Below are 14,118 nucleotides of genomic sequence, written 5' to 3' on the forward strand. Positions count from 1 at the left end.
AGGAAGAGAGGAAGAGGAGGAAGAGAGGAATAAGAGGAAGAGAGGAAGAGGAGGAAGAGAGGAAGAGGAGGAAGAGGAGGAAGAGCAGAATAATTAAAGCCTCATGGAGAGGAAGAAGTCTGAGTGTTCATATAAACAGGAAACAGATTTATTCAGTCGTCACTTTGGAGTCTGGAAACTGTGAACCCTTCAGTATCTCATGTTTGAGGTGTTTGAGGTGTTTGAGGTGTTTGAGGTGTTTGTGGAAGTTTGACCTTTGAACCTGACTGTTTAACATTCAGAGCTCTTTAAGATCATCTCTCTTTAACTTCAGTGAGAACAGAAACACAGACACACACTGACTCTTCTGATAGGATTCATTCTGTGTTTCTCTTTCCTGGACGGGTTGATGAAATGATCTCTCAGCTCACTCTGATCAATAACATCTGTCAGTGCTAATAGAGCTGTTAGCACGTTTACTGCTTATTGATTCCTGATTGGGTGAGAGCTTTCCCTCATCTTCAGACACATGACTCTGTAGAGGTGTGAGGTTTGATATAGACGGATCCTTTAGATATTTAAAATATGATCATGTTCATGTGAAGTCTGTTAAAGCTCGGTGTCTTGTTTCTATCTCAGGTCGTCCATCAGAGCACCATAACTCCTCCTCACCTCGCTCTGTTGACCTCTGACCTCTCGTTGACCCTGCGTCCCCTCAGACCTTCATAAAGGTCTGCAGGGATCACATCACGTCAGGGTTCGATGGAGTCTTTGAGAGTCTGGAGCTTTACGGGCGGCCGTAATGATCTCTGAGGACGGATCATTTCCCTCGTCTGTGTGGATGATCGTTCAGGGAATAAGAGTCATTGTTGAACTCAGCCAGGAGGACAATCAGATCCAGGAGGACAATCAGGAATAAATAAACTGACTCGATTTAAAGATTTAAAAACATGTCAGAGGATTCATCAGAGAATCAGACTCCAGGGAACAAAACAACCTGAACATGTGTGAGACAACATCTCATCACAGGAGAAATGAGGCTCTGAGGGTGAGAACATTTAAAATAGATCAAATGTATTTATTAATTCATTTGTTTTTGATCAAACGGAAAAAATGTATCTTCTGAAATTCAAATTTTATATATATATATATATTATATTATATTATGTATATGGAAAAGTCTGAGAAACATTCTACAAATGTTACCAAATTTGTTATTTTATATTTGTCAAATTAAATACATGATTTAATGTATTTACAGTAATTTTAAATGAATATTTAAGCTAAATAAATAAATAATTTGAAATCTTGTTAAAACAAACACAAGTCAGAGCTCTGATTTTAACTTTAAGATTGTCTTCATGCAGCTCTACTTCCTCTAATGTTCTCCACCTTTCATCATCAGCTGTTAGCATGCCTTCAACGTTCACCAGGAAACATTAGACAGTCAGAAACCAGAGTAAGGAAATCACTTCCTGTTTTATTTTGGTAGGACATGCTTTGTGTCTCTTTTTCCTGTTTTCTGAAACATGAATCTTATTTTAGTTTTCCTGGAGTTGATCGTTTGTCCTTCTCTGAGTTACATCATCTTTAATTTTACTCTCATTAAATAAACATGAATGAAATCCTCCCTGAGTGGATAATGTTAAAATATAAAGACGTTAGTTATTGTCATCGTGAATGACACACATTTCAGACGTTTCTCACATTATTCCCTTTTTCACAGATATTAATATTCTCCTCTTGTGAAAACATCGTCCCCTTGATGTTCCTGAAGTACTCGTGTGTGTTTATTTTCACTTGTGTCCCTCTTTTAAGTTTTTAGTGTTTCCTGTTTTATTTTGAAGGTCATGCTCCTGGTGTGTCCGGTCTGGTCTCACTTCCTCTTTGAGTGTTTGATAAATCTTGAGAAAGTCTGGACGTGGGTCCTCGAGGCTCGTTGTCACTGTTAGAAACCTGTCTGTGAGGGGCGGGGCTTAAAGGTCTCTTACCTGGCGGCAGGTACTGGCAGTATCCGGAGGAGTTGACCAGGATGTTGGTGTGGAAGGAGGCGTCGAACCTTTCATCAGCACTGAGGAGAGATGAACGGATGAATGTCAGCTGCTTGTTCTACATCAACGCTTCGTACAAATAGACGCACGTGCATCCTGAAGTGATCCTCCTTCTTCAACCTCTCTCGTTTTTATTCCTCCTCTTCAGGGTTTACACGTTACATGATTATGATTTGAACCCCATCACAACACCTTCTGCTGCACGTCTCATGTGGGCTCCTGTTGACTTCCTGCAGAAAGGTCACCAGGAGGCGTGCAGGACGAAGTCCGGTTGAATCCAGGGTGAAACTTTCAGCTGTTAGTGTTCACATGTTTCAGTTTCAGGAGGTTTGAGGACGTGTGGAAACAGATTTAGTTTGAAGTTGTTGCAGAGAAAAGTCAAAGTCAGATGTCTGAGTGAAACTTTCTGAAAGTAATAAGACGTCAGAGAGGAGACCTCAGGGTCAGGACTCGGTTGTGGTTTAGAGTCCCCTGGATTAATTTCTGAGTCGGTGTCGAGCTGCATCCAAATAACCCTCCATCCCCCCCTCCCACCCCCGGCCCTCTCTGCGACACTCAGAGAGAAAGCAGAGCAGCTGGATCAGTCCCTCTCCAGTGGACTGAGGATGTTTCAGTTCAGGGTGAGTCGCTCTGAACGACGCTGCTTTATTTTCAGTCCTCTGTAAACGAGCTGAATCAGCAGCTCTCTGTTTGCACACCGTCGCTGCATGCTATGGGAGGCTCTCTGCTGTGTCCTGAGAGTCCTGCACGCTGTGGGAGTCTCTCTGCTGTGTCCTGAGAGTCCTGCACGCTGTGGGAGTCTCTCTGCTGTGTCCTGAGAGTCCTGCACGCTGTGGGAGTCTCTCTGCTGTGTCCTGAGAGTCCTGCACGCTATGGGAGTCTCTCTGCTGTGTCCTGAGAGTCCTGCACACTGTGGGAGGCTCTCTGCTGCGTCCTGAGAGTCCTTCACGCTGTGGGAGGCTCTCTGCAGCGTCCTGAGAGTCCTGAGCGCTGTGGGAGGCTCTCTGCAGCGTCCTGAGAGTCCTGCATGCTATGGGAGGTTGTCTGCAGCGTCCTGAGAGTCCTGCACGCTGTGGGAGTCTCTCTGCTGTGTCCTGAGAGTCCTGCACGCTGTGGGGGTCTCTCTGCTGCGTCCTGAGAGTCCTGCACGCTGTGGGGGTCTCTCTGCTGCGTCCTGAGAGTCCTGCACGCTGTGGGGGGCTCTCTGCAGCGTCCTGAGAGTCCTGCACGCTGTGGGAGGCTCTGTGCTGCGTCCTGAGAGTCCTGCATGCTGTGGGAGGCTCTCTGCTGCCTCCTGAGAGTCCTGCACGCTGTGGGAGTCTCTCTGCTGCGTCCTGAGAGTCCTGCACGCTGTGGGAGTCTCTCTGCTGCGTCCTGAGAGTCCTGCACGCTGTGGGAGGCTCTCTGCAGCGTCCTGAGAGTCCTGAGCCCCTCAGCTCATTACCCAGGAGAGAGTCTGATACTGCAGGCTGTCAGAGGGAGTATTGACCCGGCTGGCTTTAACGAGAGGAGGTCAATGAGCGGGATCAGAGCCAGGTCAGAGCCGGGTCAGGGTCTGGGTCAGCTCTTACAGTGAACTCAGCTGGTCTGATCAGATCAGAACTTTAAACACAGACACTCTGGATGACGCTCGGCGTACCTGTTGTACAGCAGGATGTCCGGCCTCCAGATCTGACTGTCGGGAAACCGGACGTTGGTCACACCCGGATAATCAGACACGTTCCACTGCAGGTAGTAATCCGTCCAGTACTGAAAACACACACACACACACACACACACACACACACACACACACACACACACACACACACACACACACACACACACACACAGAGAGAGGCATTAAGTTCACTGTTTTAATATGTATTATTACTCTGCCTGTTGACACTGTGGCAGAAACACATTTTATACTCTCTGTTTATTAGGAGGGAACAAACTTTGATTTCATTGGTGGTTAAAGTCTGAGCAGTCAGCAGCAGAGAGAAGAAGAAGAAGAGAGGAGGCAAACAGGAAGTAGAGAAGAGCTGATTGAAAGAGAGACGTCTAACAAAGTGAAGAGAACAGACACAAACCATGACACAGCGTGAGCTTTCAGAGAGTCACAGGACGGACTGAGAGGAACCATCAACAGAGAAGTTTCAGACTTTATGCAACGAGGAACAAAGGAGGGAAGGGATCCTTCCAGAGAAGAACAGCTTCTTAATATTTGACGTCTTCCTCCTGAAAATGCGTCTTTAAAGTCGGGGTTCTATTTCCCATAACCACCTGCTAACCATGCTGATCCCATTATATCTGTCACACAGAACACTAACGGTCAATCTTATAACACCAGATCCTCAATCAAACATGACGAATCTAAAACAGGCACAGCTTACACCAGAGCTCTCCCTCAGTAAACACCACCTTGTGGCGATGCCTGGAATTGCAGCAGTAATACAACAACTGGACTCTGACTGTTACATCGTGCTCGCCACTTTACTGATGACTTCGTTAACAAACGTCAGAACGAGATGAACGTCTCAGCTGTGACTGAAACCTGGAGCTGGAAGGTGTGACGTATACGTGATAACAGCAGATTACACAACGACAGCTGACGGCGAACAGCCTCCGATGTTTCCTGTGAAGGCGGGACTTTAAGGTCGTTTCATGATGCGTGTGAAGTAACGCCCACAAGCGGTCTGACTTCAGTCCTCTGGGAGAGCAGACGAACGAGGCGTTCAGGAAGTGGCTGCAGAGGACTTTATCCTCTTTGGACTCCTTCCTAAATTACGATGCATTTCTTGTACCACCGTCCAGATATTTATCCTCCCTCTGCTGAGATATTCGGTCTGATACCTGTGACAGCAGCTCGTATGACCTCTACATTTCATCTCTTTATAACCACGACCCGCGACAGCCTGAGAGAGAGAGGATCCTGCTGCTGCCTCCACACATCAGGACCAGGCTGACGTCTCATTTACATCCACAGCTCCTTTGGTCGTCTCGGTCCTCATCACGTCCTCACCTCATGTGTGTGTGTGTGCGTGTGTGCGTGTGTGTGTGTGTGTGTGTGTGTGTGTGTGTGAGAGGCGGTGAAGGTCACACACGTCTCTCTCTCTCTCTCTCTCTCTCTCTCTCGGTCTTGTTTACTCTCCGTCACTGAGCTGAAGTGTTTTCCTCAGAGGGGTCTGATGAAAGCAGCCGAGTCAGAGCCGCTGCAGAGAGACTCCTTCAGAATCACGAGACAGCGCTCTGAAGTTCTGAACGCCGGACTTCTAAGAACTGTTTCTGACGAGTCTGTTTCAAGGTTTTCAAATCCTTCAAAATATGTGATGAGCAAGTTTTAATGAAGAGCACAGAGGAAGCTGTGTGTGTCTTACAGACAGTTATATACACTTCCTGTTATTCTAATAAGAGTGACGGTTTTAGGTGTGTGGATTCAGTCTATCACTGGACTTGGATCGTGTAGTCCTTTACCTTGCAGCGGGAGAGGGTGAACTGGTGAACGGAGCGGATCCAGTGGAAGTTAACACATTGACTAGAATAGAATCAGATCCGGTGCTGTGAAGGATCTGATTTGCTCTGCAGAGTAGACTGTGGTGCATTTAACCCTCTGAGTATGCTTTGTCTGCATCCATCTCTCTCTGATTCAGTTACCCAGACCCTCATCCACGCTTTCATTACCTCCCTGCTGGATTACTGCAACGGAGTACCCAGCAATGCCCTGGACCGGCTCCAATACAAGCAGAACTCAGCTGCCAGGGTTCTCACGCACACCAAGCCCTGGCAGCACATCACCCCCACTCTCATTCACCTCCACTGGCTCCCTGTAAAGTGCCACATCACCTATAAGCTCCTCCTCCTCACCTACAAATCCCTGCATGCCCTCGCCCCCCCGATACCTGGCTGACCTCCTCCACCAACACACTCCATCCTGGAACCTACGGTCTTCGGACCTGGGTCTCCTCTCCATCCCCCGGACTAAGCTGCAGACCTTTTGGGACAGAGCCTTCAGTGTGGCTGCCCCCACTCTGTGGAACTCTCTCCCTCCTGACATCCACAGCGCCCCAACCCTGGACGGTTTTAAAGAAGCAGTCAAAACGCACCTTTACCTCAAGGCCTGTCCCCGTTAGATACCCCCACCTACCCCCCAGACCCCCTACCTGACCCTGTGAAGAGACCTTGGGTTTCCTGAAAGGCGCTGTATAAATATCAGTTATTATTTGTGTATTAGTGTCCGTCAGATCTATCACCAACAACTGCATGCTTATAATTTGTATAATATTCAAAGCTACTTATTTAAAGAGTATATCCTTTCATAGTTTCTCTGAGTCACATCATGCAATCTTTAGATTTCTTTGACTTCATGTTGTTTTTCAGATTGTGGACCTGCACTCTGAACTCCAGCTCTTTAGTTTCAGCCAATAAATAAAACCACAGCCTTCAAATTAAAAGCACAAAGAGAATCAGTCCAGATCTGAGCGGGAGAATGGAGCGCTAACATGTATCTTTAATGAGCAGGTGGGCACATCGGCTCTTTATGCTCCTGTCTCAAACAGTTCAAAGCCTCGGAGTCAGAGAGGAGAACCTGCACACTATAAAGGAAAGTGACGAGCTGATGCAACACGAGGAAAAGAAAGATGCAGAAGAAGAGCGAGGCATGGCGGCGGTTCACACACTGGTCCGTCTTTGTTGCTCGGATCAAGAAGTGAGATAAAAGTTGGGTCTGTAACAGATTCAGTTTGGGTCTGACTCAGCCGGTCCTAACAGGATTATCCTCCCTGACAGACTTACAGGATATTTCTGGATCTGTGAGGACATTTCATTTCTCTCTGCTCAACAGGATTAAACAAGACCGTCGAGTCCCAGAGAGCAGATACTGAGCTGTCAGAGTCCCTCTGTTCCTGCAGGGTTTACTCTGAGACCCAACATCAAGACCGGATCAGATCCAGTCCCATCTTCCAGACAGGACTCAGTCTGATCTCATCTTAATCCACCATGAGCAGAGCACTTTGCAGCATTTAGCAAGTTACAGTGGCAAGGACAAACTTCCTTTAACAGGCAGAAACCTCCAGCAGGACCAGACTCATGTTAGACACACATCTGAATCTGAGACCGTGTTGGAGAGAGGGATAGAGGGAGGTGAAGAGAGAGAGAGATGATAGTGGGGAGACGGATAGTAGTAGTTGTAGCAGCTGGAGTCTGGACCACGTCCACAGCAGCAGAGATCCAGAGGAACCTACGAGACAAGGGAGCTCAGGGACTCCAGAAAGGTCTATGGTTAGTAACTTTAATGGGACAGGAAGAGTTAAAGTGAGAGACAGGCAGAGAGAGGAGAGAGAGGGAAAGACAGGATCCCAGTGTGTCAGTCTAAGCCTATAGCAGCATAACTAAGACCTGGTCCAAGCCTGATCCAGCTCTAACTATAAGCTTTATCAAAAAGGAAAGTTTGAAGCCTACTCTTAAAAGTAGAGAGGGTGTCTGCCTCCCGGACCCTGACTGGTAGATGATTCCAAAGGAGAGGGGTCTGATATCTTCACAGTCTGATTCAGAACATCGTCAGGGACAGACGGACTCCTGACGTTAGTCCAGAGAGGATTCAGAGTTTGACGGCTGAAGAGTCAGAGATGTTCTTATCTCCCTGAATGAGGAGGAGGAAGAGGAAGAGGAACAGAGGAGGAGGAGGAAGAGGAAGAGGAACAGAGGAGGAGGAGGAGGAGAGGAGGAGGAGGAGGAGGAGGAGGAGGAGGAGGAGGAGGAGGAGGAGGAGGAGGAGGAGGAGGTAAAAACCAAATTAAATTAGGCTAAGAGACTCGTCCTGGGAGGAGAGGAAGAGCAGAGTCTCCAGGGACGAACCTTTCCCTCTGAGAGGAGCAGATTAGGCCGGATTAGTGCATCACCCCTTTACAAACACACTCCTCAGGACCTGATCTGAAACCTCATTAAATCTGGACCGCTGCATGAAATGGGTTTAGGAAGCTCCCGTAATGAATTCCTACACTCTCCATTAGCTCTGACATTCACACCAGAGTCGCTCCCGACGCCACAAAAGGAGAGAAGGAGGAGAAGGAGGAGGAGGAGGAGCAGGAGGAGGAGCTTTTTATAGACCGAGGTGGAGTCAGAGAGAAGAGAGGAGCTGATGTGAGGGAGGGGGAGGAGGTGCAGGAGGTGTCAGGTGAGTCCTTCATCAGAAACAGAAGATACTGAACTCGTGAAAGCAGAAAAAGAAGCTGGCGTGGATCAAGTTTTCCTCCATCACACTCAAACTTATCTGGGTCAAGCAGCAGAGCTGGAGTCCTGTGTTTCCTCCCGAGTCTCTCTGGAAGCTGAACTGAAGGAAGGAGGGGAGGAGGAGGGGAGGGGAAGGAGGGAAGGAAGGGAAGGAGGAGCAGGAGGGGAAGCTGAGGCTGCAGGCTTCCATTTATCATCAATGTTTACTTTCCTGCAGAGGCTGTTTCCACACCGTCCCCGGCGGTCTGCAGAGAGAGGCTCGGCTGTAGCTGCTGGAAGTGACACAGGTTTAATTTCCTGTAATAGAGTCGTGGTCCTGATCCTGGTCCTGATCCTGGTCCTGATCCTGGTCCTGATCCTGGAGGAGTGTCTGACAGCAAAGGGACGCTTAAAGTGCCGTCGAGTCTGAATCCCTTCAAGGGACAAAATATGTTGGATTGCTCCCACAGAGTGTCTCAGAAGTTTGTAGAAAACCGTGCTGTGAAGTCTGAGAGTAACTTTGGAGTAAATGTTCCTCCACAGTCAGAGATCATGAGTGGGTCAGGTTTTATAAAACAGGGTCCTAGTTTAACATTTCTAAAAGTCCCATTCAATCAAAGATGTGTTTCACCTTCACACCGAGCAGCTCTGAGAGAGTGGAAGTGAAAACATCTCTGTGTTGTTTCTGCAGCTTCTACCAGGAGGTTTGAGTTTGCTCCTGTGGTGATGTAACGACAGGAGGGATCGTCAAACACATGCACTCAAAACCACTCCCACTCCCACTCCCACTCCCACTCCCACTCCCACTCCCACTCCTCCAGCTTCTTCCTGTGCTTTTGCAGAGTCAAGATGTCAAAGGTTAGAGCCGGACACGCTAACAGACGATGTAAAGTCAGACATGAAAGGAGAGACAGTAGGATTAGTGCTCACATTTTAACACACCACTCAGAGACATGTGACTGAAGCCGCATCACTGCCACAGCTTCCTTCTTCTTTACAGGGTCAGATTTTGGATCCTACTTGTGAAGTACTGGCAGGTTCTTCTGGGGCACTCTACATGTTTGTTTTGGTGTTTTTCCACCTCTACATTCATCTGCACCACGCCTCAGACAACATCCAGGCAGCCAATCAGAGCAGCCCTTCATTCATTATCACAGCAGCTCCTACGCCCGGCTCAAACTTTGTGCCCCACTACTTTATGGAAGGTTTAAGATCTGATGTCATCACTCCTTCATTCCTGCATGTAAGGTTAATCTGCATAGATTGATGAGGTTAATTAGCCTCATTAATTAGTTTAATCAGTGGAAAGAGAGGAGGAAGAAACAGATGAGACGAAGAGAAGAAGATGAAGAGCTGGAGACGTTTTGAATGCACAACTCAGCTTTGGGAAACGATGTTAAATTACAGCGTGAACAAAAGCATGAACAAGGGCGTGAACAACAAATGATCAACAATTAAATCAGCCTGCTGCTTCTTTAGTCGTCTATGTTTGAAGACAACATCGACTAACTGTTGGTGGAAGTGAAGGAATCATAATCAGACTATCCAATAAAGGCAGAGGAAGAACAGGAACTCCTGTGATATGAGAGAAAAGTTCTGTTTGTCTGGAGAGACAAGGTCAGGACTCAGGTGAGGAACTGAAGTCCACCATGACTGTTCATAACCTTTTCATTGAGTATTTATTGGAGCCTAGACCAGGAAATGTAGATGTAGATGATATAGTTGAAGTGATGTAAGAAGTTAAGTCATTAATCCTGATGATTTGAACACTAACATGTTAACTCACCAGCTGCAGCCAGATGTTGGTGGTCAGCACCTGGTTCTTCTCATCCTGTAAAGAAACATCAGAATCAGTCAGACTGTGTCGTGGTCACAGACGAGCTGAAGCTCCTCTGAGTCTCACTGCGGTCGTGGTTAATAGTCTGCCCGCTCCCCGCTGTTTCCTTCATCCCTTTAAATTCATTTTAAACTTGGCGCTGATCCAGAGAGGAGAGGGGGGCGAGCGTAAGTAACGTCAGTTTGATGAATGTCCGGCCCGCTAATAGATTCTCAGGTAGCCGAGCGTACAGAGGGAATTACAAGGAGGGGGTTTGTTAGCAAGCTGCTTCCCTGCAGGAGGAGGTGTAATAATCCCTCACTTATCCTGAAACACAGAGCGTGTCTTATTAAAACAGAGGACGAGACGCCGGGCTGCATATTCAGATCTACTTATCCAGGAGGCGTGAGGACGAGAGGCTGCTCTGAGGAACGTCTGTTTTAGTTCAGGGGAGACGCTTTAAAGGAAGACACGACCACGATATCACAGATTCACCAGACTTTCATTTACAGCTCAGGAAACAAGAGTTCATAAACCAACCACTTCAGAGGAAGAGTATCCTGACAGACACTGAACTTAGAACGACCAAGACAAGAGATCGATCAGACCTCACACTGTCTGCAGAAACAAACTCTCACATCAGAAGAGACCAACAAAGACCTCATAGTGCCCCCTTACCCCTCTAGACCTCTACAGTCCCAACATGCAGGCCTGCTCCTCCTACCTACAGTCTCTAAAAGTAGTATGGGAGGTAGAGCCTTCGGTTATCAGGCCCCTCTCCTTTGGAATCATCTACCAGTCAGGGTCCGGGAGGCAGACACCCTCTCTACTTTTAAGAGTAGGCTTCAAACTTTCCTTTTTGATAAAGCTTATAGTTAGAGCTGGATCAGGCTTGGACCAGGTCTTAGTTCTGCTGCTATAGGCTTAGACTGACACACTGGGATCCTGTCTTTCCCTCTCTCTCCTCTCTCTGCCTGTCTCTCACTTTAACTCTTCCTGTCCCATTAAAGTTACTAACCATAGACCTTTCTGGAGTCCCTGAGCTCCCTTGTCTCGTAGGTTCCTCTGGATCTCTGCTGGAGATTCCTTTTTTGGGGTCTGTTATCCTTCCTTCCTTCCTTCCTTCCTTCCTTCCTTCGTTCCTTCCTTCCTTCCTTCCTTCCTTCCTTCCTTCCTTCTTCCTTTCTTTATTCCTTTTTCCTTTCTGCTGCTCATGGTGGATTAAGATGAGATCAGACTGAGTCCTGTCTGTAAGATGGGACTGGATCTGATCCGGTCTTGATGTTGGGTCTTTGTTAATAATAGATCATAGAGGACAGTCTAGACCTGCTCTGTTTGGAGTCTGAGGAGAACCTTTGTTGTGATTTGGAGCTTTATAAATAAAGGTTGATTGTAGACCTCACGGTCGCTGCAGAGAAACAAAGCGGACTCGTATCAGAGGAGGACAGACATGTGGGGCGGCCTTTATTAAACCAGACTCATTAAACCTCCTGGTCCTCTTTGTGCTTCAGATTAATGAGTTACCTGCTGCTGACATCACACGTCCTTACAGTGAGCAGACCTCATGATCCTGAACCTCAGCACGGAGACTCAGACCCTCATGATCCTGAACCTCAGCACAGAGACTCAGACCCTAATGATCCTGAACCTCAGCACGGAGACTCAGACCCTAATGACCCTGAACCTCAGCACGGAGACTCAGACCCTAATGATCCTGAACCTCAGCACAGAGACTCAGACCCTAATGATCCTGAACCTCAGCACAGAGACTCAGACCCTAATGATCCTGAACCTCAGCACAGAGACTCAGACCCTAATGATCCTGAACCTCAGCACAGAGACCACGACCCTCATGATCCTGAACCTCAGAACAGAGACTCAGACCGGACCTGCTGCAGAGAAAACCTACTCATCTGGATGAAACACAGAAGCAGTGAGGCAAAGCAGCAGCATCTGTGAGACTGTGCTCAGCAGCCAAAGTGACAGCAGATAATAACTGTCAGCACACACAGAGACACACAGAGACACACAGAGACACACAGAGACACACAGAGACACACAGAGACACACAGAGACACACAGAGACACACAGAGACACACAGCGACACACAGAGACACACAGAGACACACAGAGACACACAGAGACACACAGAGACACACAGAGACACGCAGAGACACGCAGAGACACACAGAGACACACAGCGACACACAGAGACACGCAGAGACACGCAGAGACACGCAGAGACACACAGAGACACGCAGAGACACACAGAGACACACAGAGACACACAGAGACACTCAAAGACACACAGAGACACACAGAGACACACAGAGACACACAGCGCCTCCTGACAGGCTGCTGTTAGAGAGAGAGAGACGGTCTGAGGGTTTAAAGTCCCTGTGACGGAGGGAAACGCAGGGTCTGGATGTATTTGAGTCCATAATGACGACTCTCATGATGAGCTCTCATCAAGCTAGCTGCTGCAGGTTCCACCAAACAGCTCACGAGGCAGAAGGGCAGAAACTCCAGACGAAGAATAAGACCCATAAATGTACAAGTGTAACCCTCCAGTCTGCAGCTTCAGGGATTAAATCCAACATCCTGATGTGTAATAATAAAAGAAGGAGCCTGTGGTTGTGTAACTTTGTGTCTGCCGTGCTGGGACGCTCACTCTTGATGTTTTAATATGGAGGAACTAATTTGGGTTTAGCGTTAAATTAAGTCTGCAGGGAACTCCCCTGAGATAAAGCTTTCCACAGCATTCATAAGCCTCCTTCAGCGCAGCCTGCAGACTGATGCACACAGACTTATATAAGTCTGCTTTAATAACCTGTGGGAGGATTCTGTGTGTCTAATTCAGATGAGATCAGAAACAAAACACTGACAACAAAAACACAAAATCACAGCGGGACAGCTGATCCTGCACCAAATCTAAATCTGAGTCATTATCTGACGTTAATAAGAGATTCATCAGCAGAGCAAACAGGATTCATAAAGAGTCTTTAAACTGATCCAAAGTGATCCGAGTGAAACAGAATATAAAGATGACAGAGGACAGAGGGGACAGATCTGAGACGTTTATTATAAGAGATCAATTAAAGAGAGAACATGACGTCTGACTGAAGTTTGTGTTAAACTAAAAGAACGATGAGATTAAAAACAAAGAACTCAAACTTTCATCTTCAGTTAGTAGCCGGGTAATAAGCGGGATACCTTAACCATACATTCCCTGTCTTTCTTGTGCATACATGTAAAGCCAAGGCAGGGAGAGCAGTACAGAGCAGAGCGAGCATCAGTGACGATTCATATGACACAAGTAAAATGTGACACAGCAGAAAGGAGGAGCTGGGTGGAGGAGCTGGGTGGAGGAGGCCTGGTCTTTGCTGCTGCTCTCCCTGCCTTGGATCTTTTGATTATTTGTACACACTGTTGAAGGGACTGCTGAGACCATGTCCACGTCTCATACAGTCTGATGTTCATGAAGGAACTCTTTATGAACACATGAATTCAGCGCAGACATGATGATGATGATGATGATGGTGGTGATGATGATGATGATGATGGTGATGATGATGATGATGATGATGATGATGATGATGATGATGATGATGATGATGGTGATGATGGTGATGATGATAATGATGATGATGATGATGATGATGATGATGATGATGATGATGATGAGGAAACGAGGCGGTGAAACTTTATAAAGTTTGTAAAAGTTGAACTCTGAGCACTCAGCTGAGTTCAGGCTGACTCACTGTTTATTGATCCAGCTCCACGACGAGCCCACACAAAATATATTATGTTTATTCAGAGACACACTGAGGGAATCTTTAATTACTCCTTTAACCAACCAGAGAGTGAACTGTGGTTTACAAAGACGTACTGTATCTTTAAGTCTGTGAACGTCTCTGTTAAAACAACACCAACAACAGAGTTAGACTTTAAAGTTATTCAGATACAAAGAAAGAACAACCTGAACAAACACAGTCTGATCAATATCAAGTCCTGCTGCCCTTCAGCAGAGACACACACACACTCACACACACTCACACACACTCACACACACTCACACACAC

General features: G+C 47.1%; 1 protein-coding gene across 1 annotated transcript in view; it reads right to left on the minus strand.

The window, feature by feature from the left end:
• Window positions 1-651: 651 nt before the first annotated feature.
• LOC117809666 (neuronal acetylcholine receptor subunit alpha-7-like) overlaps window positions 652-14,118 on the minus strand; it is a gene marked incomplete at its 3' end in the record, with an annotated part of 24,147 nt that continues 10,680 nt past the window's right edge. The window contains exons 3-6 of the mRNA XM_034679119.1: window positions 10,006-10,050; window positions 3,670-3,779; window positions 1,971-2,050; window positions 652-712 (exon numbers count right to left, since the gene is read on the minus strand). Of these exons, the coding sequence (XP_034535010.1) occupies window positions 652-712; window positions 1,971-2,050; window positions 3,670-3,779; window positions 10,006-10,050 (296 nt within the window). The remainder of the gene's footprint in view (window positions 713-1,970; window positions 2,051-3,669; window positions 3,780-10,005; window positions 10,051-14,118) is intronic.

The sequence above is a fragment of the Notolabrus celidotus genome, unplaced genomic scaffold (genome assembly GCF_009762535.1).
Source record: "Notolabrus celidotus isolate fNotCel1 unplaced genomic scaffold, fNotCel1.pri scaffold_329_arrow_ctg1, whole genome shotgun sequence".
NCBI lineage: Eukaryota > Metazoa > Chordata > Actinopteri > Labriformes > Labridae > Notolabrus > Notolabrus celidotus.